A 26,713-nucleotide genomic window follows, 5' to 3' on the forward strand; every position below is an offset into this window, starting at 1 on the left:
CTGGGCCCAAGAGGCAAAAACAAATGCAAATAAAAAATTGAAATCTTTAAAAAAGAAATCCAGCACAGGAGCCCACACCAACAAAGTGTTTTATAGGGGTGTTAGGCCACGAGCTGCCAGAACAGCTTCTATGCGCCTTGGCATAGATTCTAGAAGTGGACCTAAACCTTGCCAGGAAAATGCATCCCACACCGTAACATATACTTTGTATCCCTCATTTACTCAAGTGTTTCCTTAATTTGGGCAGCTACTGGTATGCCTACAGCCGGGAAGGTCACAATTTGGGCAGCATATGCACCAAATATAGGTTACAGCTTGTTTCGTTGTGGCCATAGACAGATGATCCATAGAAGAGTTTTGGAATCTCTTATCCTGGCAATTTGACTGTTAAACTCATGGGTACTAGCAATAGCTACCAGTCCTGATTTGAATGGGAACAGCCATCTATGGATTATATTTCTATGGTAGGTTGTTGCTGTAGGTTTGCCTTTTGCAGATTAAAAAATAATACTGTGGGGAAAAAACGTACAGTTTGGAAAGCAAATGCATACACCTGAAAGAAGACTAATCAGCCTGTAAAACCAATATAAATAAATAATAAACTCCCATTTTTTTGTGAATAGCAGCACTGTTTTAAAAAGTAGCTCATCTTGAGATAGGCTATCGCCACGACGACGAATGCATCGGCCATCACCGTGAGTAGCCCATGGCTTCATCATCATTAGGTGAGTCAGTGTTCCACTGGAAATTGTATTTAGTAACTTACTGTATGTATACATACACATGTATTTCCTTCTAATATTGGAGATATCTGTGTGTCTCTTCATTGGCCTGGGCTATTGTTATGATTTCTTAATCCGGCCCAGTATCCATTCAGAATCAATATCAGTAGAATAAGGTCATAAGAGCATCAAAAATACACTGACCGCTAAGGAATTTGTGGAGTTTTATTTTCAACATGTAGCACCAAATCAAATCAAATGTATTTGTCACATACACATGGTTAGCAGATGTTAATGCGAGTGTAGCGAAATGCTTTTGCTTCTAGTTCTGACAATGCAGAAATAACCAACGAGTAATCTAAACTAACAATTCCAAAACTACTACCTTATACACACACACACAAGTGTAAAGAGATAAAGAATATGTAGATAAAGATATATGAATGAGTGATGGTACAGAACGGCATAGGCAAGATGGAGTAGATGGTATTGAGTACAGTATATACATATGAGATGTAGGGTATGTAAACAAAATGGTCAAGTTAGAGGAAACAGACACACAGTGCAACAAATCCTATTTACAAACACTGAGCGGATGACATACAGCCTGAATTTACATGTACGGTTAACATCCAAGTGAACAGTGCATTGCCTGGTGCTGGACTTGGTTTGGTAGCTGTTGATCTGTGATGATGGGAAATAGCCACAAGAGACAACAGGTTATTTCATTGCTTTAGAGTCATTCTCACAAAAGCATCAGTGCCCTTATGCATGTTTGTTGCATGACTGCATGAGAGTCAGATCCGTTACTTAGGTCTGCTTGAACAGACTTGAATGAAATAGAGAAATATTCATACTTCTGTTTCAGTAATTTCCATTTTTACACAAAAGAAGAACAACTAAATGCTAAAGATAAGGGCCAGAGTTATTTACACAGACAGTGTTGTTTTTGATGTTCACACCTTGAATGAGACATTTGTTTGGCTGGTTTCTGGCGTGATCTTCTTCAATTCACTCTAATCAGGGTTTTACATGTGTGGAGTTCCTCCTCAGACAGAGGCCTTCACAAGCCTCCTGCGTCTCGAAACGGTTAGCGTTGCCGCCACAGCCGCCATACCAGAAACGGGAGCACTCACTCTGTGTCGTGTCAAAGTACCACTTCAGAGTGTAGTTCTCACAACCTCCCTTGTCCTGTTTGAAGAAACATGCATCTGGGGAAGAGGGAGAGGAAACGGGGCAAAGGGGAGAAATGGGAGATAGAAAAAAGGGGATAGGATTCAGGAGAAAACAAAAGAAAGGGGGGAGAGGAAAGAGAGAGAGGAGAGGAAAGAGAGAGGAGAGGAAAGAGAGAGGAGAGGAAAGAGAGAGAGAGGAAAGAGAGAGAGAGGAGAGGAAAGAGAGAGGAGAGGGGAAAGAGAGAGATGAGAGAGGAAAGAGAGAGATGAGAGGGGAAAGAGAGAGATGAGAGGGGAAAGAGAGAGGAGAGGGGAAAGAGAGAGGAGAGGGGAAAGAGAGAGGAGAGGGGAAAGAGAGAGGAGAGGGGAAAGGGGAAAGAGAGAGGAGAGAGGAAAGAGAGAGGGGAGAGGAAAGAGAGAGGGGAGAGGAAAGAGAGAGGAGAGGAAAGAGAGAGGGGAGGAAAGAGAGAGGGGAGAGGACAAAGCCAAAGGTTGAGACTCATGCCTTTTACACTATTGTACAGACCCGAGCCTGCTGTCTTTTCACATGTATTATTGCATACAAAATTAGAGAGAGATGTGGTCCTTACCCTGGTTAAGAACTGTACTTTCCTCTGTCCTCAGGAGGGTTGTGTGATCTGTGAACACATAACATTAGAAGAAAATCTCTGGCGTAGTGCTGTGAATGATGACCTCGCAGCTGACATGACAACATGACAACACGACAACATGAAACAACATGACAACTGACAAAAATGGCATCACAACTTTTGTCATTTCAATCCTGTAATTGCCATACTGTTTAAACAAGGTATATTACAGTCACTAATGTTAGGGGTTCAGCTCATTAGAATTCTCTCAACTGAAAGCCTCCTGATTTGAGAATGCAAATAGAACAACTAGTGTTCTCTTCTCATGCAGCATTATGTGATTCAGCATTTGACAAACATCACAACAGTCGTTGTAATTCAGGTTGTGGCTAACAGAGCTCTACATCTATGACCTCCACATGATGTTCAGTAGAGGACTGGGGGGACTTACTGGAAGTGCCACAGGCCTCAAAGCATTAGTTTTCCGTGCTAAAACGGTTGGCGTCAGCGTCACAACCGCCGTACCAAAAAGGCAAGCGTGCACTGTTGTAACTTTAATGTGTTACAGAGTTAATGTTTAAGTTTATTCTTTGAGCTGTATCTAAAGATATTTCTTTAGATTTATTTGCATATGTAATTGTATTGGGTTGTGTTGAATTACGCTTTTTGACTGCAAGTCCCAGAATGCCTTGCGAGAGGAAGGAGAGAGAACGCGCCAATTATGTGCAGGTGCAGTGATTGTGGCTGTCTTTCCGATAGCATCTTACCTGCATTGCTCTGTACCAAAACAAAGTTGTTAAATGTAACGTAAACAAGTATTATTACTAAAATAAGCTTTCGTATCAAACCCGACGTCCCGAGTCATTACTTTGAAGTCAGTTAGTCTAAAATGCACAGAGCGTTTTGTTAAAGTGCCATCGCTGGCCATAGTCCCCGCAGTTAGTGTCACTGTCCACATCCAACTTACAGTGGGCTAAAAGCAGAACAAGCAGGTTTGTAAACGGGGAGGAAGACATTCAGTATGAGGTTGCAAACTGAGACTACTCATGCAGTGGGATACGAGGGAACGTGAGGGAGAGAGGGAAATAGAAGTTCTGTTATAAATGATGGGTTACTGATTACCATTAGAGTTTGGCTGTGGCCGGGGGGGTGAAGTGGCTCCATCTCCCCTGGAGAAGGCATGTATAGTGTCAACCTGGTCAAGAGCTATCTGAGTCGGAAATACACCAGTGTGCTCCAGGAACTCCTCCTCATCTGTGTACTCCTCTTCCTCTTTCCACACATCCCACTCTGCCTGTCCTTGTCCCTGTCCGTGTTCCTGTCCCAGCATCAGCTCACACTTGAGTTTGAGATGGGCAGGAGGGTAGCTGTTCCCTCCCTCTGAAATAGTGAGGGAGAAGTGAGAGAGTTAGGACACAGTAGCACTGCCTTGGCAGCAGCTAATGGGGATCCCTAATAAATACAAATGCAAATGTTAAAATGTATGATTTGTTCTGGCATAATTATCTCTCCCTCAAGAGACAACCAGATGAAGAAGCATGCTAGTGTTCCTTACTACTGAGGACCCTGAGGAAGGCTCTGAAGAAGCGCTGTGCGTAGCCTCTCTCCCACTCCTTCACATGCCACAGATGGAGCAGGTGCTGCTCTGACGGCGTGCTCGCCAACTCCTCCACCTGTGTGCTGTTGTAATGGTCGCCCACCGCGATCACAAACAGGGAAACGCCCTGACACTTGGCCTTCTGGGAAATGTAGGCCAGCTTGGCCTGGTCCCAGTGGGCTGTCTCGGCCCCCACCACAGCCAGCACCACTCTACTCTTCCTGGGCCTGGTGGCCTTGAGGAACACCTTGCTCAGAGCGTACTCCAGGGTCTGCCCCAGAGACGACACTCCTCCCTGCTGCTGCATGCTCCTCAGGTGTGTCTGTAGACCAATGTGGTTGTGGTACTTCTGCAGGTCAAACTCTACCTTGACGGCCTGGGAAGTCTGGGGGAGCAGAAAACCACTGGTCTGGAGAAGGGCCACTCTGGCCCGGCCGTCAGCCACGCTGGGTTTGGGGCTCCAGGCTACCTGCTTCACCACTGAGCCCAGAAGCTCCTGGACGCCAGCGTACTGATCGGCCCGGATCTCCCTTGAACCGTCCACAACCAGGGTCAGGTCCATATCCACCACCAGGGGCCGCTGAGCGTCAGTAAAATCACACCCCTGGGCTGGTTTACAGTGGTCTGATGGACACACAGAACCAGAGCTTAGAGATAATAGTAGTAGAGTAGCATCAGTAGTAGTAGTACAGTAGCAGTACAGTAGCATCAGTAGTGGTACAGTAGTAGTACAGTAGTAGTAGTAGTACAGTAGTAGTACAATAGCATCAGTAGTAGTAGTACAGTAGTAGCACAGTAGTAGCACAGTAGTAGTACAGTAGTAGTAGTAGTAGTAGTACAGTAGCAGTAGTGCAGTAGCATCAGTAGTACAGTAGTAGTACAGTAGCATCAGTAATAGTAGTACAGTAGCATCAGTCATAGTTGTACAGTAGTAGTGCAGTAGCATCAGTAGTAGTAGTACAGTAGCAGTAGTAGTACAGTAGCATCAGTAGTAGTAGTACAGTAGCCTCAGTAATAGTTGTACAGTAGTAGTGCAGTAACATCAGTCATAGTAGTACAGTAGTAGTACAGTAGCAGTAGTAGTACAGTAGCATCAGTAGTAGTAGTACAGTAGCAGTAGTAGTAGTATTACAGTAGCCTCAGTAATAGTCATACAGTAGTAGTGCAGTAGCAGTAGTACAGTAGCATCAGTAGTAGTACAGGAGTTGTGCAGTAGCATCAGTAGTAGTAGTACAGTAGTAGTACAGTAGCAGTAGTACAGTAGCACTGTAGTAGTAATAGTATTAGTAGTGCAGTAGCATAAGTAGTAGGAGGAGTAGTACAGTAGCATCAGTAGTAGTAGTAGTACAGTAGCACAGTAGCATCAGTAATAGTAGTACAATAGCATCAGTAGTACTGTAGTAGTAATAGTATTAGTTGTGCAGTAGCATCAGTAGTAGCATCAGTAGTAGTAGTACATTAGCATCAGTAGTAGTAGTACATTAGCATCAGTAGTAGTACTGTAGAAGTACAGTAGAATCAGTAGTAGTAGTACTGTAGTAGTAGAGTAGCATCAGTAATAGTAGTAGTACAGCATCATCAGTAGTAGTTGTAGTAGTAGTAGTAGTACAGTAGCATCAGTAGTAGTACAGTAGTAGTACAGTAGCGTCAGTAGTAGTAGTACAGTAGCATCAGTAGTAGTAGTAGTACAGTAGCATCAGTAGTAGTAGTATTGTAGAAGTACAGTAGATTCAGTAGTAGTAGTACTGTAGTACAGCAGCATCAGTAGAAGTTGTAGTAGTAGTACAGTAGTAGTACAGTAGTAGTACAGTAGGACAGTAGCATCAGTAGTAGTAGTACAGTAGTTGTACAGTAGCATCAGTAGTAGTAGTACAGTAGTAGTACAGTAGCCTCAGTAGTAGTAGTACAGTAGTAGTACAGTAGCCTCAGTAATAGTCGTACAGTAGTAGTGCAGTAGCATCAGTAATAGTAGTACAGTAGTAGTGCAGTAGCAGTAGTACAGTAGTAGTGCAGTAGCAGTAGTACAGTAGTAGTAGAGTAGCATCAGTAGTAGTATTAGTAGTAGTACAGCAGCATCAGGAGAAGTTGTAGTAGTAGTAGTACAGTAGCATCAGTAGTAGTAGTACAGTAGTAGTACAGTAGCATCAGTAGTAGTAGTAGTACAGTAGCAGTAGTAGTACAGTAGTAGTAGTACAGTAGCAGTAGTAGTACAGTAGCAGTAGTAGTAGTACAGTAGTAGTGCAGTAGCATCAGTAGTAGTAGTACAGTAATAGAACAGTAGCAGTAGTACAGTAGCATCAGTAATTGTTGTACAGTAGCATCAGTAATAGTTGTACAGTAGTAGTAGTACTGTAGTAATACAGTAGTAGTACAGTAGTAGTGCAGTAGCATCAGTAGTAGTAGTACAGTAGTAGTACAGTAGTAGGACAGTAGTAGTAGTACAGTAGCATCAGTAGTAGTAGTACAGTAGTAGTACAGTAGCAGTAGTACAGTAGCCTCAGTAATAGTTGTACAGTAGTAGTGCAGTAGCATCAGTAAGAGTAGTACAGTAGTAGTGCAGTAGCAGTAGTACAGTAGTAGTGCAGTAGCATCAGTAGTAGTAGTACAGTAGTAGTACAGTAGCATCAGTAGTAGTACAGTAGTAGTACAATAGCAGTAGTACAGTAGCATCAGTAATAGTACTACAGTAGCAGTAGTATTAGTAGTACAGTAGCATCAGTAGTAGTAGTAGTACAGTAGTAGTACAGTAGCATCAGTAATACAGTACTACAGTAGTAGTAGTACTGTAGTAATACAGTAGTAGTACAGTAGTATTAGTAGTAGTAGTAGTACAGTAGTAGGACAGTAGTAGTAGTACAGTAGCATCAGTAGTAGTAGTACAGTAGTAGTACAGTAGCATCAGTAGTAGTACAGTAGTAGTACAATAGCAGTAGTACAGTAGCATCAGTAATAGTACTACAGTAGCACTGTAATAGTATTAGTAGTACAGTAGCATCAGTAGTAGTAGTAGTACAGTAGCAGTAGTACAGTAGCATCAGTAATAGTAGTACAGTAGCATCAGTATTACTGTAGTAGTAATAGTATTAGTAGTGCAGTAGCATCAGTAGTAGTAGGAGGAGTAGTACAGTAGCATCAGTAGTAGTAGTAGTACAGTAGCATCAGTAGTAGTAGTAGTACAGTAGCATCAGTAGTAGTACTGTAGAAGTACAGTAGAATCAGTAGTAGTACTGTAGTAGAGTAGCATCAGTAGTAGTATTAGTAGTAGTACAGCAGCATCAGTAGAAGTTGTAGTAGTAGTAGGAGGAGTAGTACAGTAGCAGCATCAGTAGTAGTACAGTAGCATCAGTAGTAGTAGTAGTAGTACAGTAGCATCAGTAGTAGTAGTAGTACAGTAGCATCAGTAGTAGTAGTAGTAGGAGGAAGAGTACAGTAGCAGCATCAGTAGTAGTACAGTAGCATCAGTAGTAGTAGTAGTAGTAGTACAGTAGCATCAGTAGTAGTGTATTGGTAGTAGTAGTAGTACAGTAGCATCAGTAGTGGTAGTAGTAGTAATGTTGTAGTAGTAGTAGTACAGTTGTAGTACATTAGCATCAGTAGTAGTGTATTAGTAGTAGTAGTAGTAGTGTAGTACAGTAGCATCATTAGTAGTGTAGTAGTAGTAGTACAGTAGCATTAGTAGTCATATATTAGTAGTACAGTAGATTCAGTAATAGTGTAGTAGTAGTAGAAAATGATTTATGCCCAAGGGGAATATTGGTTCTACAGCAGAATTAACCATAAAAACGAAGACATACATTGATACCAAATAAGACTATATTTTATTTTGTCCCTGTGTGCTTACCGTAGCAGATGACGCAATTTTTGATTCTTGTCAGCACAGAATTTTGGTCCTGTGACCTATCCACCAGTCGAACAAGGATGAAGCTGCCCGTGTCATCAGCCTGCGCCACAACAAAACAAAAACTAACATGGGCTGCATTTCAATTCACCAGCCTTTCCGCTGGCCCGTTCACTATCCCTTCCCAGAAAGCATCTGTTTGCAATTGTACCTCAAAAGCCCGTTGAACATCGGGGGAGTTCCTCATGGCGATGACAGCAGGAGCGATGTTCAGGGCCTTGAACTCCATGGCGGCCGTGACGATGGCAGCGCTGTCCACAGAGGGCCCGTTGGTGAAGAACACTGCCACCTTCCTCATCGTCAATGCTTTACGGGTTCGCTTGAAGACATGGCGCCCCACAAAGCGCATGGCCTCCCCAAGATGGCGCTGGTTGGACGTTCGTTCCAGTGCAATGTTTTGGATGGCCTCCAACAACTCCGGCTTGCGTTGGTAGTCCTGGAATCGGATCAGGTACGTGGTGTTGGCACTATAGGATACCACGGCAACACGTGCACCCGTCGGGCAGTTGCTCTCGGCGATGGCAACGTCGTCCAATATGGAGAGGAGAGCGGAGCGCATCCTCTCAAACGTGGCAGGCTCCACATCCTGTGACATATCCAGAGCAAAGACCAGCTCTGTGGGGTAGGCTGGGCACGCTGCCTGGCCTGGGGGATAGAGTGAGAGAGGTACAGAGAGAGAGAAGGAGAGAGGAAGGGAGAGAGGGACAGAGAGAGAGAAGGATAGAGGAAGGGAGAGAGGTACAGAGAGAGAGAAGGGGAGAGGGAGAGAGGTACAGCAGGGGAGAGGGAGAGAGGTACAGAGAGAGGGAGAGAGAGGTACAGAGAGAGGGAGAGAGGTACAGAGAGAGGGAGAGAGGTACAGAGAGAGAGAAGGGGAGAGGGAGAGAGGTACAGAGAGAGAGAGAGAAGGGGAGAGGGAGAGAGGTACAGAGAGAGAGAAGGGGAGAGGGAGAGAGGTAGAGAGAGAGGGGGTGAGGGGGGCAATGGTATTTTTAATGACACCCATTCATAACATCACTTTGCCAAGAGTTCTGGTTTGATTACACCAGAATCTTCAGTCAAGTACATACATTTATTTGGACGATGAAGGGTTAATGGAGACATACCTTGAGAGCATGCTGTTTGGGGGAGAAAAATATCATAGTTTAGAGACACAATTAGGAATGAATTCATCTTTGCTTATGAAAACATGACCTTACCAGCAATAAAGCAATTGACACAGCGGATCTTCTCTTACAAAAAATATAGAGTAGGAATACCAAGAGCTTACCACAGTTATCACGGATATAGCTGGTCAGCTGGCATTCCTAGGGAGACAAATAAAATAACATGTTAAATAGCTCTCAAGATTCTCTACATAAAATGTTTTAGAGTTAAATTGGAACAAAAATCAGACAGAATACACATACAGACATGGCTCTCTCTCCTGGTCTGCCTCTAGAGCCCTAGATAGAAATAGAGAATTAGTCAGAAATCCACATGGAACCAGTGAATATCTTACCAATACAACCAAAACTACTACTATTATTTTCATTTGAAACAAATAACAATAATAAAACAACTAATACATGAGATTTGTAAAGTTCCTTTAAAAGATCCAAAAACGCAAATGAAATACTAACAGTGTGTCCCGGTGGTCCAATGGATCCGGGATCTCCTGACTCACCCGATCTGCCCGAGTTCCCCTGGTTCAATCACATCGTAACATATGGCCATTTTAACAGAAGATTTTATACATGTCAACACATATTAGTACCTGTGGCCCAAGCAAATGTCACAAGGTTTGAAGTACAACACCTGAGAATATAAGCAGTGGTGTTAGACACTCTTTGACTCAAGCATAGAGACTCTATGTGTGAGTATATACAGTTCTGGAGGGTGACACTTTAGTCCCACAAAGATAGTTTGTAGATGTTCAATAACTGTCAACAACATATCAACTAACTATCCACTAACCCTAGCCCTTACCCTTATTCTAAAACTAACCCTTACCCTTATTCTAAAACTAACCCTAACCCTTATTCTAAAACTAACCCTAACCCTTATTCTAAAACTAACCCTAACCCTTATTCTAAAACTAACCCTTACCCTAACCCTTATTCTAAAACTAACCCTAACCCTTATTCTAAAACTAAACCGTACCCTTATTCTAAAACTAACCCTTACCCTTATTCTAAAACTAACCCTTACCCTTATTCTAAAACTAACCCTAACCCTTATTCTAAAACTAAAACTAACCCTTCTCCTAACCCTTATTCTAAAAGTAACCCTAACCCTTAATCTAAAACTAACCCTTACCCTTATTCTAAAACTAACCCTTACCCTAACCCTTATTCTAAAACTAACCCTAACCCTTATTCTAAAACTAACCCTAACCCTTATTCTAAAACTAACCCTTACCCTTATTCTAAAACTAACCCTTACCCTTATTCTAAAACTAACCCTTACCCTTATTCTAAAACTAACCCTAACCCTTATTCTAAAACTAACCCTAACCCTTTTTCTAAAACTAACCCTTACCCTAACCCTTATTCTAAAACTAACCCTAACCCTTATTCTAAAACTAACCCTTACCCTTATTCTAAAACTAACCCTAACCCTTATTCTAAAACTAACCCTTACCCTTATTCTAAAACTAACCCTAACCCTTATTCTAAAACTAACCCTTACCCTAACCCTTATTCTAAAACTAACCCTTACCCTTATTCTAAAACTAACCCTTACCCTTATTCTAAAACTAACCCTTACCCTTATTCTAAAACTAACCCTAACCCTTATTCTAAAACTAAAACTAACCCTTACCCTAACCCTTATTCTAAAAGTAACCCTAACCCTTATTCTAAAACTAACCCTTACCCTTATTCTAAAACTAACCCTTACCCTAACCCTTATTCTAAAACTAACCCTAACCCTTATTCTAAAACTAACCCTAACCCTTATTCTAAAACTAACCCTTACCCTTATTCTAAAACTAACCCTTACCCTTATTCTAAAACTAACCCTTACCCTTATTCTAAAACTAACCCTAACCCTTATTCTAAAACTAACCCTAACCCTTATTCTAAAACTAACCCTTACCCTAACCCTTATTCTAAAACTAACCCTAACCCTTATTCTAAAACTAACCCTTACCCTTATTCTAAAACTAACCCTAACCCTTATTCTAAAACTAACCCTTACCCTTATTCTAAAACTAACCCTAACCCTTATTCTAAAACTAACCCTTACCCTAACCCTTATTCTAAAACTAACCCTAACCCTTATTCTAAAACTAACCCTTACCCTTATTCTAAAACTAACCCTAACCCTTATTCTAAAACTAACCCTTACCCTTATTCTAAAACTAACCCTTACCCTAACCCTTATTCTAAAACTAACCCTTATTCTAAAACTAACCCTTACCCTTATTCTAAAACTAACCCTTATTCTAAAACTAACCCTAACCCTTATTCTAAAACTAACCCTTACCCTTATTCTAAAACTAACCCTTACCCTTATTCTAAAACTAACCCTTACCCTAACCTTTATTCTAAAACTAACCCTTATTCTAAAACTAACCCTAAATCAAAACCTAACCCTATCCCTAACTGTAACCTTAACAAGCAGTTGCTTATCAACAGATAGTTTGTTAATAGTATGACCATCTGTAGAGCATCTACACTGAGTGAACAAAACATTAAGGACAGCTTGCTACTATTGAGTTGCACCCCCTTTCGCCCTCAGAACAGCCTCCATTCGTTGGGGCATGGACAGTACAAGGTCTCCAAAGCGTTCCACAGGGATGCTGGCCCATACTGACTCCAATGCTTCCCTCAGTTGTGTCAAGTAGGCTGGATGTCCTTTGGGAAGTGAACCATTCTTGATACACCCAGAAAACTGTTGAGCTTGAAAAACCCAGCAGCATTGCAGTTCTTGACACAAACCGGTGCGTCTAGCACATACTACCATACCCTGTCCAAAGGCAATTACATCTTTTGTCTTGCCCATTCACCCTCTGAATGGCACACATGCACAATCCATGTCTCGAGGCTTAAAAATCCTTCTTCTACCTGTCTCCTCTCCTTCATTTTCACTGATTTAAGTGGATTTAACAAGTGACATCAATATGGGATCATAGCTTTCGCCTGGATTCTGCTGGTCAGTCTATGTCACGGAAAAAGCAGACGTCAATGCTTTGTACACTGGGATTATCCAAATAAAGTGTGACCGTTCTGGGCAATAAAAATGTAGCGGTATTGACTTAACAGTTGCAGCAATGCATGTGCAACAGGACACTCTGGGGTCTTCTAGCGATAGTGTGTGTGAGTCTCACCCCTCTGCCTCGGTTTCCTTTGGGGCCTGGACCTCCTTTGACTCCAAAATCACCACTTTCACCCTGAAGATGACAAACAGGAAAAGGGGATCGTTTACTTTTTGTGAGCTTCAGAATGTAATGTGCCATGATTGGATTCCAGCCTTGTTCTCTTATCCATTCTGAAAGGGGAGATTTTATATCAATAACTGACCTGTAATCCAGGGTAACCATGGAAACCAGGCTCACCCTTTAAAGTAATCACAAAACACAAGGAATAATTGATTAGTGTCCATCAAACATGTCTGGAATACAAATCTACTGTATATTAAAATCCTTTCATTTGAATGAAAATATAATAGGCAGAATCTAGCACACAACCAGATCTGATTAGTGAAGGTGCTGGAGGAATAAAACGACACTAGAGAAGTAGGAAAAAGTCACTGAACACTTCCAGTCAGATGCACATTTATTTCATTTAGCTGAGCTTTCGGTCAGTCGACCATCATTTAGATGAAAAGATACATTTTATTTTATAATCTACTAAGTACATGAACAATATTTTCCAAAGTAGAAAACCTCATCAACTACTAGGATGTCTATGGACAGCAGCTGTTGATCTGAGTACTGAGTAAGTGTACCTTACCTTCATTCCCTGGGGTCCGGGAGGCCCATGGCCGTCACTGCCATCAAGACCCTGTATTAAAGAAAACACACCATCACGTCCCATTCTTACATGACCTTACAAACACATACAGTCTTGCAGTGTGTGTACAGCATGTGTGTGTGCATGCAGGTGAAGTGTGTAATGACAAGGCAACACCTTACCGGCATCCCTCTTGGCCCAAGTGTTCCAAGGGCTCCGTTGACCCCGAGGTCCCCAGGTTGGCCCTGTGAGGAAACCACACAGTATTGGGTTGGAAGAAGGGCTATAAAACATTATTTTACAGACATTTTTTTATGTATACTCTTTATATGTCTATATGTAATATGTTTCAGTTGCTCTGCAGGCCTGGTAACAAATTGTCCTACCAAGATGGCCAATGTTTTGTATTGTAATGTATTACATAACTGTAGGTCAAAGGTAATGGAATATTTAGAAGATGCAGAGTTTGAGGGTTTGAGAGGACGAGCGTACTAAAAGTCCTAATGGTCAAAATGGGAATTATAAATAGGAGTTGGGTTTCAGTTCAACATCTGTTTAGAATCTGTCAAATGTCACTCCTGAACTCAGAGTGACGTGTAGTACGTTCTATACATGGAGTCTGGGGCAGGATACTATTTATTTGGCCATTGGCTAAGTTGTACTGCAAGGACTTCTGATTGGTCAACCCTAAACTAGAATGGGGCTTATTAAATGGCATCTTGTTCCTTTGTTCAGTGGGGAAAAGCTGAGGACAGGGGAGACTGAACATCTGAACATCTACCTCCCAGCATAACATCTTGATTTATCCTTCTCAAATAAACCTATTTTTCTCCCCCTGATTTGCTTTGTAGTTTGTGTTATTGAAGAATAACATAAATTGCTAACAAAGGCACCTTCTGTCCATTCATCCCTCGTCTTCCTGTTGAACCTTTGCCACCCATAGTTCCAGGTGTGCCCTGAGGGAAAAGCCATTCATACGCCATCATTACATGTCAACATCACATAACAGTAGGATTTATGTATCAGGCATCCTCAATGTGGTGAGATGGGATGGAAGTAGAAAGGTAAGAAAAGTGACCTGAGGTCCAGGTAAACCCTGCAGGCCCCTGGGTCCGGGCTGGCCCAAGTCTCCTCTTATACCCTGTGCACACAGGAGAGAAACATGTTCAGCAACAGTAGGTATTGGGGGAACTGTCCCAAATGCAACAGAAGTGCATCAGTAGTAGCATTACTGTGGAGTTGTGGATGAGGGGAATGGGTATATATTACTTACCTGTGGTCCAGAAGGGCCAGGAATTCCTTGGAGGCCTACAACTCCTGGATCCCCTGGTGTTCCCTAGACACACACACACACACACACACACAGGCAAACACACACAGGCAAACACACACACAAAACACACATACACACACAAAGAACACAGTAATGGGTACATACAGTAAATATAGATAGTAATCCTAGGGACTGTTATTCATGAAGTAGCTTTGTTGATAATGCTGCCTACTGTACATTTGGACCAGGGAGACCTCTTCTTCCTTGAGGACCCTACAAAGCAGGACACAGGACATAATCATCACTTGACAATTGACCAAAAAGGTGAGACAACATCAGTCTAACAGGTCAAGGACAGCTTAGCAGAAATGAAACTTCGCTCACTGGGTTTCCGACGATTCCACTTTCTGCTCGACTGCCCTCTTCTCCTGGGTCTCCCTGTCGGTGTGGAAAGGGAGACGAGAAAAAAATTGTTTTTGAGGGAGAGAGAGGATGAGAATAACAGCAGTGTTGTCACCCTCCAGGACGGTAAGGGAATCCTGCTTTACTCACTAGAAAGAGCCAGTCAAAATAATCTGGTACTTGCAAATGAACTTGGTGAATAAGCGATTCTGATTCTTAGATCAGTACATTGACAGTGGCCAACTACAAGCTACATACCGGTAGTCCTGGGTTTCCCCTTCCTCCTTTGGGACCCGCGACAATGCTGTCCACTCCAGAGTCTCCCTAAAAGACCAGAGACTAACTTTTAGTAGCAGTTAGAAAATAAGATATAGAAACACAGCATTTGTTACAGTCTAAACCACAACTGTCAAACTCATTCCAAACTCGTTCCGAGTCTCTGTGGGTTTTTGCTCCTCCCTTGTACCTGATTGATGAATTAAGGTCACTAATTAGTGAGGAACTGCCCTCCTCTGGTTATCTAGATCTTAATTGAAAGGAAAACCTAAAACCAGCAGATACTGGTTCCTGAACCATCGTAAATCATTTGCACTGTTAAATGGCGTCCATAGTTTATGTGACTTACAGGGTCACCTCTAAGTCCACGCTGCCCCTTCACTCCTGGCTCTCCTATGAGGCCGCTGTTGCCCTGCAAGAGAACCCACCATCAATAGGTTAGACATTAGAGAAGATAATCTAGTAAGAGTAGGATATTGGGGACATAGAAGTATATTGATGACAAGAGAATGACATTAGTGACATAGGAGTGGTATACTGGTGATGTAGGAGTAGTATATTGGTGACATAGGAGTAGTATACTGGTGACATGGAAGTAGTATATTGGTGACATAGGAGTAGTGTATTGGTGACATAGGAGGACGAAATTAGTGACATAAGAGCAGTATACTGGTGACATAGGAGTAGTATACTGGTGACATAGGAGTAGTATACTGGTGACATAGGAGTAGTATACTGGTGACATAGGAGTAGCATACTGGTGACATAGGAGTAGTATACTGGTGACATAGGAGTAGCATACTGGTGACATAGGAGTAGCATACTGGTGACATAGGAGTAGCATACTGGTGACATAGGAGTACTATACTGGTGACATTGAAGTAGTATATTGGTGACATAGGAGTAGTGTATTGGTGACATAGGAGGACGAAATTAGTGACATAAGAGCAGTATACTGGTGACATAGGAGTAGTATACTGGTGACATAGGAGTAGTATACTGGTGACATAGGAGTAGCATACTGGTGACATAGGAGTAGCATACTGGTGACATGGAAGTAGCATATTGGTGACATAGGAGTACTATACTGGTGACATGGAAGTAGCATATTGGTGACATAGGAGTAGCATATTGGTGACATAGGAGAACGATATTAATGACATAGGAGTAGTATACTGGTGACATGGAAGTAGCATATTGGTGACATAGGAGTAGTATATTGGTGACATAGGAGTAGTATATTGGTGACATAGGAGAACGATATTAATGACATAGGAGTACTATACTGGTGACATAGGAGTACTATACTGGTGACAAGGAAGTAGTATATTCATGACATAGGAGTAGTATATTGGTGACATAGGAGTAGTATATTGGTGACATGGGAGTAGTATATTGGTGACATAGGAGTAGTATATTGGTGACTGGAGTAGGATATTGGTGACATAGGAGTAGCGTATTAATGACATAGCAGTAGTATATTAATGACATAGAAGTAGTATATCAGTGACCTAGGAGTAGTATATTGTAGAATATGAGAAAATGTGTTTACTGGTCTGCCTGGGTTTCCTCTCTCTCCTGCAGCTCCAGCTGTTCCAATCAGACCCTGTTCACCGTCAACCCCATCAAGGCCATGGTCTCCATCATTACCCTGCCATGGTAATGTGCACACTGATTCACAACACACTCAACAACAGCAGACGTTTACATCCACACAATGAAAAAAAGAAAGCACCATGGTAAATCTGGTTTTCCATCGGTTAAGACAAAATACCTAGTATACTGCACATAGAAAGGTTTCTACTGTACACTACATTTAGCTGTGTGAACGTGGTATCAACAGCTTCATTCACTTACCCTGTCCCCTCTGTAGGCTCTTGAGCCCTGTAAAAAAACAGAGATCAGATTAGATGGGATTGTTTTAGACTGGTAACTCCAGCGCATCATGGTTCAGAGATCAAATGGGATTATTTTAGACTGGTAACTCCAGCGCATCATGGTTCAGAGATCAGATGGGATTATTTTAGACCGGCAACTCCAGCGCATCATGGTTCAGAGATCAGATGGGATTATTTTAGACTGGTAACTCCAGCGCATCATGGTTCAGAGATCAGATGGGATTATTTTAGACTGGTAACTCCAGCGCATCATGGTTCAGAGATCAGATAGGATTATTTTAGACCGGTAACTCCAGCGCGTCATGGTTCAGAGATCAGATTAGATGGGATTATTTAAGACAGGTAACTCCAGCGCGTCATGGTTCAGAGATCAGATTAGATGGGATTATTTTAGACAGGTAACTCCAGCGCGTCATGATTCAGAGGTCAGATTAGATGGGATTATTTTGGACAGGTAACTGCCCCAGGGTCACGATTCAGAGGTCAGATTAGATGGGATTATTTTGGACAGGTAACTGCCCCATGGTCATGATTCAGAGGTCAGATTAGATGGGATTATTTTGGACAGGTAACTGCCCCAGGGTCATGGTTCAGAGGTCAGATTAGATGGGATTATTTTGGACAGGTAACTGCCCCAGGGTCATGGTTCAGAGGTCAGATTAGATGGGATTATTTTGGACAGGCAACTGCCCCAGGGTCATGGTTCAGAGATCAGATTAGATGGGATTCTTTTGGACAGGTAACTTCCCCAGGGTCATGGTAAAAGGTGATCTAAAAGCAGATGTCGGGAAGACATCTAATGGGAAACATTCCAGACCAGACGGTCTATAAACATAGATTTTTGGTTAGTCAGTAGTCCATCTGCTCACCTTGAGGCCTCTCCTCCCAGAACAGCCCTGTAGTCCCTGTGGGCCAGTGGGACCTGGTGGACCTCTCTCGCCCTGTGGCAAATCAGAGAGCGAGGACAAGGGTAATTGGTTTTAAGGTCAAAGGTCACAGGTTATTAAACTGATTTGTAGACCTTGCCCACCATCCACGATTCATATGTTTTGATTTGTCAGATGTCTGAATACCACACTGAGAATTATTCTTCCCTCCCTGAAAACACACACTTACAATTCCCCCCTCCTCGCCAGGGAAGCCAGGGTGTCCTTTCAGTCCTGGCTGACTCTGTAATGAGAGAAACGAAAAACAAATGAGGAAACTGAAACTGGCAAAGGGAGGACTGATGAAGTACATAGACCCACATCTTCTTTACAGTATTTTAACAGTGTTAAATTACTGTGTCATGTCACATCTTAAACACTGTATAATTTTATAAAGAAGGCTCAGAGGGCCTCACCTTTGTCCCTGGGCGTCCTCTGTTGCCACGGATACCCTCATGTCCGGTGCACTTACACATCACATTGCAGCACTCCCTCTCAGCCACTGTGTCCTGGAGAGAGAAAGGGAGAGGGGGAAGAAAGAGGGGGAGAAGGAGAGAGTGGGATAGAAAGAGAGAGAATGAGACCATGTGTTATTAAATCCAATATGTCATATGTTGACATACCCTCATAATTGGAGACACCTTTGGAGGCACTCATCTCAAAAGCCAATCTAAAAACAACCAATCACGTCACTGCTCTGTTTTTCTTGTCTCCAGTGGCTCCTGTTGCTAAGTATATTTCTAGCAAGTGACGACTCTATTTCATGGTGTACTTTATCCCATTTCCCATGACCCCAGAGTTCTAGTTTTGATGCTTCCAACCTGACTGACAATTCCTTTCTGTCTTTTCTGACATCCTTCAACAATGTTTCTGTTTAAAAAAGCAGAAACATTTGTCATTGTACTGTCATTGTACTGTATGACCCAAAATACTCAGACATATCAGAAATACTTCTCTATCCCTACAGCTGGGAATATGACTGGAAATGGAATTACTGTAGATAGAGACATAAAGGACTTACATGTCAGCCCAAAGAGTCTTAGCCAGTCTAAGTGACATACAGTATTACTACAACACAGGGAGATACAACTAAAAGGGTTGTTCTGATTCTGTTGTCACAAAATGATGAACCACTTACTATTTGTGTCAACAGGGTGTTTCCCAAATTGTGCATGCCAATGTTGAGCGGCTGCTTGTAGCCAAATCCTCGCCCAAACTCCACCATCTGAAGAAGGTTGGCATTTTGGACCCCTTCTAGGGCGACTGTAAGCAGGGCGTTGATACCTTTTCCGGAAATGTGACATGGAAGACAGAGATAAAAGTATAACCGATTTTAATGTTCATTTTTGTCTCATGAATGTTCTTAAATGTGTCCGTTTCGGTGGGTTTCCCCTGGTTCTTTAACCTTTAGTGCGGAGAAGTTCCGACTCTTGCTCCAGTTTCACCACGTCATCATCAAGTCCGTCTGAGAAGATCACCAGCACCTAAAGGACAGAGTAGTTGTGACATTGTTATTACAATGTGAAATAACCAACAAAATATGTTATGAAATGAACATTTTTGGAGTCTGGGATCAACCACACAGGAGACATAATGTTTGGGCCCACCTTCACGCCAGCATTAGATTTCTGGAACTTATCACTGAAGGAGCGCAGGAGGAAGGAGTTGAAGTATGTTGTCTGGGAGGTCTGCAGGGCCATAACCTTCTCCACAATTTTCTCGTCGTACTTCTCGAAGTCGTAGTCGTAGAGAACCTTTCCGTCCTGCTCCACCACGTGGAAGCCAATGTTAGTCTCAATGGAACCATCTCCCGCCACGCAGCACAGGCCCTTCAGGTTGGACACATAGCGGATGATCTGTGGCAGGAAGGCCTGTAGCTGGGCTTGGCCATCGAAGAGCCCCTGGGCGGTGGCCCTGCGTGTAATATCGAACCCCATGGCGATGTCTATGGTGCAGTCTATTGGACACAGACACACTCATTATTACTTATCATCCAAATGAACCCCTTTAACAAGTCCAAAAGCTTTATGTGTTAGGTTTACTCAAGGATAATATGAGACAATGTAAAATAGCCTGTTTTTCAAACACTAACAATCATTCTTTGACGAGGATTTTACATTGAGTCAGGAGAGACAGAGGAAATAAAACGTGCATATGGTTTACTCACCCGCTTGAGTGGAGGAGCATATAGTATCCACCACCTTCTTCTTGATCTTGTCCAGGCTGGCAAAGTCCTGCACAGAGAAGACCCTTTCCGGGTTGAGAGTGATTTGCCCAAGCTCAACAGGTTTGTGGTCTTTCCCGATACCGATGGCAAACACCTCAATGTTCATGGCCTTGAGCTTCTCTGCTGCATCAACAACATCATCATCTGAACGTCCGTCAGTGATCACAACCAGGTTCTGAGAGACCTTGGCATTGATACGGCTCCCTCTAGCTGGTTGGAAGTACTCTGTACGGATGTAGTGCAGGGCCTTTCCGATGTTCGTTGTGTACGGAATCTGCATCGTATTGTTTATCTGGATGTTCACCTCTGCTTCTGTGTAATACTCATTCAAGAAGAACTCCTTTTTAGGAACACTGCTGAACTGGGCGACTCCCACCCGGAAGGACTGCTCTGCAATGTTGAAGCTGGAAACAAGGTATGTGGCAAACTTCTTCATGATAGTGAAGTCGGTGGTGCTGATGCTCCCTGAGCTGTCAATCAACAGGACCAGATCCCCCTGCGTTTTTTCACAGACTAGGAGGAGAAGAGAAGACATAAGATCACGTTGAACCATCTAATTTCAAAATGCTTAAGCTACAAGGCTTTGTACTTTCAGCATAGATGTTTTTACAGTTGGATTCTGTCTTACCTGGTTTGCTGGTTTGGCAGAATTCAAAGGTAATATTTTTCTGCAATGTATTTAGTTTATGGAAGTCATCCACAAAGAAAACCTTATTCGTGTCCTCTGCCATGAGCTCAAGCTCTTGCTTATTTGCTCCAACCACTCCGATGCTATAGACTATGATCCCATTGTCCCGTAGCTCCTTGGCTGGCCCAGCTAGGCTATAGGGGTCAGTAGCCTCACCATCTGTGATCACCATCAACCACTGGGGAACATTTAGGGCCTTTCGCCCGCCGTACTGTGCACCAAAATAACCCAATGAATACTTGAGTGCCTTTCCAGTGTAGGTGTCTCCACTGGGCTCTCTAAGCTTTGTGATGGCACTATTGACGTCTCGCTTAGATTTGTAGTCGTTGAGTGTGAATTTAGACTCGGGGTTGTCTGAAAAGACAATCAGACCATAGCGTGTCTGCTTCTCCCCAACAGAGGTTTCATTGACCACGGACATCATGAAGTTTTTCATTATGTCAAAATTATCTGAGCTGATGCTGGTGGAGCCGTCCACCAAGAAAATGATGTCTGCGATCTCCGTCCTCACACACTCTGGTGGAAGAGAAGAAGAGATAGATTTTGACATTGATATTTTCCTCTAAGAAATGTGAACTCATTGTTGCTTTTAAGTAATGTTTCTTGAACCAAGTGGCACTCACCTCTCTCCGGATCACAGATTGCCAATGCCAGTTGGCTATCCAAAGCCTTGAGTGCATCAAAGTCCCTCTCGGAGTAGACCCTCTCCTGTGCGCCACTGATCTCCAGTAACTGTGTATTGTTGGCATTGACCACCCCAATAGCGTAGATGATCACACCCTTGTCTTGAAGTTTCTTGGCAGGAGACATGACCTCATCCTGCGCCTCACCATCGGTTACGACAATCAGGAACTGCTTCACGTTAGTGCGCCCTCCTTTCGGTGGGTCAAAGAACTGTGAGGTGTAGGACAGGGCTTTGCCTGTGTGTGTGCCCCCGCCTATCTGTTGCATCGTTTGTAAATCCTGCAACATGCCTTCCTTATCGTTATGCTTGTTGAGAGGGAAGATCACCTGTTGGCTGGTGCTGAACTGTATGATGCCCACGTGCACTTTATCCAGGCCTATGTCAGATTTGTTGATGATGGATTGCATTAAGACCTTCATCTTCTGGAAGTCTGGGTTGTTGATGCTACCTGAGCTGTCGATCAAGAAGAGGACGTCCCCCTTCATGTCCTTGCAAACTATGAATAGAGAACAAATATTAATGTAGCTGTTGTTATAACTCAATGTGTGCTCATAATCAATCCCTGGCAAAAGACAAGGTGTTTCATATTTTTACTGAAATCAGAAATTAAATAAGATGTAACACTTAAAAACAATAGAGATGCCCTTACTATCAGGGGAGCAGATATCTGTGATGATGTCATTTTTTATTGGTTTCAGAGCGTCAAAGTTGTTGACAAAGAACTTCCTTTCTTGGCTGCCAGCAATCTCCAGCAGCTGTGTATCGTTAGCTAGCTTCACCCCAATGGCATATATGGTGATGCCCTGCGCCCTCAGCTTTGCTGCTTGATCCTTCACGTTGTCTTCAGACTCTCCGTCTGTGATGACAATGAGGTACTCGCGAACTTTGTTACTACGGGTGGCCTTAGCCCGATCAAAGTGCGGACCCATAGAGTTCAGCGCTAATCCGGTCTTTGTCCCGCCTCCAAGTTGGATGATACCACCCACTGCTTTCTCCACTGAAGGTTTGTCAGGGTAGGTTGTCAAATCAAACTCAAGAGCTGGTGTATCAGAGAACTTTACCACACCCACGCGGATATGATACGGTCCGATGTGGAATGTGTTTATGAATTTGTTAATAAATGTCTTCATGTCAGCAAAGTCTGGTTGTTCAATACTCCCTGAGTGGTCGATCAGGAAGAACATGTCTGCTTCATCTGTCTGCAAACAGCCTAGAATCAAAAGAGAAAAGAAAGCACTAGTGTCATCTCGGAGATCACATTATATCTGTATCAACATTCCTCTACAAATTAAACAACAAGAAGCATTGTTACAGTCATTTTGATCTCACTTTGCTTGGCAGTGTATGTCCTTGCGTTGTCTTTGACTGCTTTTTTAAGGATGTTGTAGCACACGCTCCTCTTCAGGCTCTCCCCCAGGGTCTTGAGCTTGGCATAGCTGTCCACATGCAATACATGCTTGTTAGGGGGATCTGAAGCGATCTGTCTCAGCTCGTTCTCGTCAGCATCCTTGATCCCCACTGCATAGACAGTGACACCAGCTCTTCGCAGTGCAGCGGCATGAGAAGTTACGTTGTCCTGGGACTTTCCGGTGATGACTATAGCCACCTGCTGCACCCCCTGTTCTTTCCGGCTGCCCCTCTTCTTGATAAACATCTTCTCCCTGGCATACTCCAGGGCCTCGCCAGTGTATGTGAGACCGTGTCGGTAGGGCAGGATCTTGATGAACTGAAGGATATCTGTTTTTTCTTTGAAGGAGTTGAGGTAGACCTGGGCCGAGGCCTTGTTGCTATAGAGGACGATGCCCACCCTCACCCTTTTGCAGTCTATATCTAGGCCCTCCACTATCTTGTGGATGAATCCACGAACCAGCTGGAAGTTTGCAGTACTATTGCTCGAAGACTCATCAACTATAAACACAATGTCAGCCAGTGAAGCTTCACTGCAATCTGCAATAGATAGGAAATTGTTAGTCAACAGCAATCTGTTATCCTTTGTGTATAATGAGCAACTATTTCACAATAGATCAGATATTCACTTAATTCAGCAAAAATCCACAAATGCCCTTACCGTCAGTCACAGTGACCACCTCTTCAGTCTCAAAGACAGTCTTTAGCACAGAGGTGATGGATGTAGTCTGGTAAAAGAATGGCGAGGTGGCCATTAACTTTAGCTCTGGAAGTGTAGATTCACCCAACCCAATAGACACAATGGTTGTCCCTTCAGATTTGATAGTACGTGCCACCTTCATCACGTTATCCTTCGAATCCCCCCCTGTCACCGTGACTAGAAACTGCCGGTAGCCTTGTTCATTACGGCCACCAGACGCTGTGGTGAAGAAGTGTGCACGGGCGTATTCCAGGGCATCGCCCAGGTGACGAGACCTGTTGGGACGCAGCGGCAGCCTGAATTTCCTAAGAGCTGCCAAGTACTCTTCCTTGGTGTTGTGGGTGTTCAGTAAGAACTCCACCTTGGTGTCCTGGGCAAACTGGGCCAGACCCAGGCGCATCGTTTTAGTGCTCGGGTTGAGTTGGTTGACCAGTCGCATCAGAAGGGTTCTGACCAGCTGGAAGTCTGCCTGCATCATATTGCTGTCCACCAGGAAGAAGATATCAGAGAACTTTGGGATTAGAGCTGAAAAAAGAAAGAATAATTGCTATGACAACAGTGTGAATGTATGTCATACTTTATTTTCATTTTTAGAAATGGTCCTTTGAATGTTGACTTTAATGTTGGCACAAGCGGCCGTAACCAATGTCTGCCTCTCAAGGTTGCATACTTTTACATAGAATGGCATCCCATGGTACAACTAAGGCAAGTCACTTGGATTACATAGTTTGCAAGTTCAACATTCACAATTTGTTACAACATACAGTATGTTTCCTTATAAAAGTCCCTTACCCATCCTCTGGTTCTCGATGGAGACACAGACAGTCTGCAGCAGACCCTGAGAAAGTGTTTGTAGGGCCTGGAAATGTTCTATGTTGACCACGAAATGCTCATGGGGCCTGTTAGCGATATCCTTCAGCTCGGTGATGTTGGCTGCTCCAACTCCAATAGCAAACACAATGACCCCTTGCTGCCTTAGCGCCTTGGCTGGCAGAGTTACCTCGTCCGCAGACGCCCCGTCGGTGAGCACCACAGCAATCTGAGGCACCCTCTGATCAGCGCGGCTACCGTTGGCCTTGGTGAAAAACTCTTCCCGAAGGACAGTAATGGCTTTGCCGGTGGCTGTGCCTCCCTCGAGCTGTACAAGCCCGTCCACTTGCTCCAGTAGGGCCCTTTGGTCCGTATGTTCCCCCAAATGGAATTGCTTCTGGATCTCATTACTGAACTGGGCTAGTCCTATGCGAACCTTGTCCGCTCCGATATCCAGCCCCTCGATGAAGCTGTGGAGAAACCTCCGAACCTCCAGGAAGTTGTCTTTGCTGATGCTGGAAGAGCCATCCACAAGGAACACAATGTCAGCCAATGTGGCGTTGAGGCACTCTGGAGATTAAGGAAAATAATAATATAATTTATTTTGTAAAGAATATTTTTCAAATGGAAACAATAAATACACTGTTATAGTACCTTGTACCACTTTGGATATTGGTCTCTTTGCCTCATCTACGGTAGTACATAGCACCTGGATGAGGTTCTGGGAGATCCCCTGAAGCGCAGCAAAGTCTGACACGCTGTACACGTGCTGGTTGTGAGGTGTAGTGGCAATCTCCTTCAGCTGATCTTCGTCTGCTTCTTTGATCCCGATGGCGTACAGCGTGACGCCCTGCTTCTTCAGCTTAAGGGCATGCAGCCCCACATTGTCCATTGATTCACCGTCAGTGATCACCACGCCGATCTGGGGCACGTTCTCATTCACCCGGCTCCCTGCGCGGTCAACAAAGAGCTCGTTCAGCAGGAAGTCCAGGCCCAGGCCCGTGTTGGTTTCACCACCCATATAACGCAGGTTTGTAATGTACTGCAGGATGTCCTGTTTGTCCTGGAAGGTGTTGAGGAGGAACTCGGTGCGCGGTGTGTTGCTGTACTGGACCAGACCGATGCGCACCTGGTCGGGGGCCACGTCAAAGCTGTTAACCAGCGTGTACAAGAACTGGCGAATCTGTTTGAAGTTCTCTGAGCCGATGCTCCATGAACCGTCCACCAGGAAGACGATGTCGGCCACGGCCTCTTCCTTGCAGACTGGGAGGGGAAGAAAACAATCGTCAGCCAATGGAATTCCGTACAAGTGTCTAAACCACAAGGTTTTTTGTGCATGGGATGAGCAATGAAAGCAATTAATCAATAAATCAATCTATTAATCAAATATTATTTTTATTGTGCTTTTATAAAAACCCATTTCTTATAACTGCTCAGCAGTCTAAAGCCCCAAAGAGTTGGTCATAATTTTGCATTTGTGTGGTATTTCTTCAATGTTTCTATGTTTATGCCATTCTGGACTGTGGTCTGCATTCTGGAATGATTCAGATGTCAGGAGACAAACATGCTTACCTGTTTTTTGTGCTCCGTTAACCAGAAAACATGTTGCTATGGTAAAGATGGCCAGGAGGCCCTGTGTCCCCTCCATGTTGGAACGTTTCTCTAGTCTCTCTCCTTGAAAACAAACATGGGCAGATCAACTGTTGGAACACAGAAAGTTGCTGTTTATCAGATCAAGTTGTGTTGACAACAGATTCAACTGAAATGTGGTTAGATCTAATTTAAACATAGCATCCTGTGACATCCTATCCTTTATACATTTTTCTTACACGATAACAGATTATTTTGCGCTACTCATGCTCATGCTCAGGGTTGGGGAGTAGGATTACATGTACAGATACATCTGAAAAACGACATGATTACGTCAAGGATTATTTTAAAATTCAGAAAGGATGTTTTTGCTAAATAAACAAATCTAACACTTCTGTTTTTTTCAATGACATTCAAATCAGCATTGAAAAAAGGAGCAAGTTTAAGTTTGTTCTACCTGAGCGAGTCTGACCACAAATCAGAGACCAATATGATGGCACACCAAATGTGTTTGATGGATTGCGGGAAAAGAGCAGGAATGGGTTTCTGTAGTCTACAGTCAAAGCTATGTCTTCTAATGGTGCGACTGCTGTCGGCTTCAAAAGATTATCCAACTTGAATAAATGCTTGGCGGCAAGGATGACAGCAGTGGTCTAGTCTACGGCGATACGGATATCACTTATTATTATTGATATCTACATAGCGCATTGATGTGAATCACACTGCTGCGCTCTCTTTTAGCTATTTGCGCCTTATGGATTGTTGTTGTTGTGGATGGCTGTTCACAAATCTATACGTGTATTTGAACCCAATAAATGTTTGAATTCAAGAAGTTAAAGCTGCCTATCAATCATTGTTTTTGAAACCAGTGGACAGCCGGTGAAAAATGTGGTCTTGCAACATCAGCATAAT

The 26,713-nt window shown here is 43.3% G+C and overlaps 1 protein-coding gene across 1 annotated transcript; it reads right to left on the reverse strand.

The window, feature by feature from the left end:
• Positions 1-933: 933 nt before the first annotated feature.
• On the reverse strand, positions 934-25,881 carry LOC139420341 (collagen alpha-6(VI) chain-like). Its single transcript, XM_071170339.1, has 39 exons — positions 25,784-25,881; positions 24,866-25,474; positions 24,194-24,781; positions 23,363-23,926; positions 22,624-23,241; positions 21,944-22,504; positions 21,233-21,790; positions 20,550-21,125; positions 19,862-20,434; positions 19,302-19,651; positions 19,100-19,178; positions 18,833-18,978; positions 18,111-18,203; positions 17,885-17,938; positions 17,638-17,709; positions 16,728-16,754; positions 16,423-16,521; positions 15,220-15,282; positions 14,853-14,918; positions 14,577-14,630; positions 14,430-14,465; positions 14,193-14,255; positions 13,998-14,060; positions 13,813-13,875; positions 13,102-13,164; positions 12,920-12,970; positions 12,488-12,523; positions 12,295-12,357; positions 9,605-9,667; positions 9,392-9,427; positions 9,253-9,289; positions 9,089-9,100; positions 8,134-8,627; positions 7,926-8,025; positions 4,043-4,708; positions 3,610-3,867; positions 2,488-2,535; positions 1,685-1,933; positions 934-1,406 (listed from the first exon to the last, which is right to left on the reverse strand). Exons 1-38 carry the CDS (start codon positions 25,857-25,859, stop codon positions 1,743-1,745), a joined length of 8,169 nt encoding a protein of 2,722 aa, XP_071026440.1. The 5' UTR covers positions 25,860-25,881; the 3' UTR covers positions 934-1,406; positions 1,685-1,742.
• Positions 25,882-26,713: the final 832 nt, after the last annotated feature.

The sequence above is a fragment of the Oncorhynchus clarkii genome, chromosome 2, assembly GCF_045791955.1.
Source record: "Oncorhynchus clarkii lewisi isolate Uvic-CL-2024 chromosome 2, UVic_Ocla_1.0, whole genome shotgun sequence".
NCBI classification, from domain to species: Eukaryota; Metazoa; Chordata; class Actinopteri; order Salmoniformes; family Salmonidae; genus Oncorhynchus; species Oncorhynchus clarkii.

Coding starts and splice junctions, on each gene's coding strand:
- LOC139420341 (XM_071170339.1), bottom strand. CDS start 25,859: ATGGAGGGGACACAGGGCCTCCTGGCCATCTTTACCATAGCAACATGT. Junction 16,522..16,727: donor GAGCCTACAGAGGGGACAGG/GTAAGTGAATGA, acceptor TTACCATGGCAG/GGTAATGATGGAGACCATGG. Junction 9,668..12,294: donor AAGGAAACCGAGGCAGAGGG/GTGAGACTCACA, acceptor TGATTGAACCAG/GGGAACTCGGGCAGATCGGG.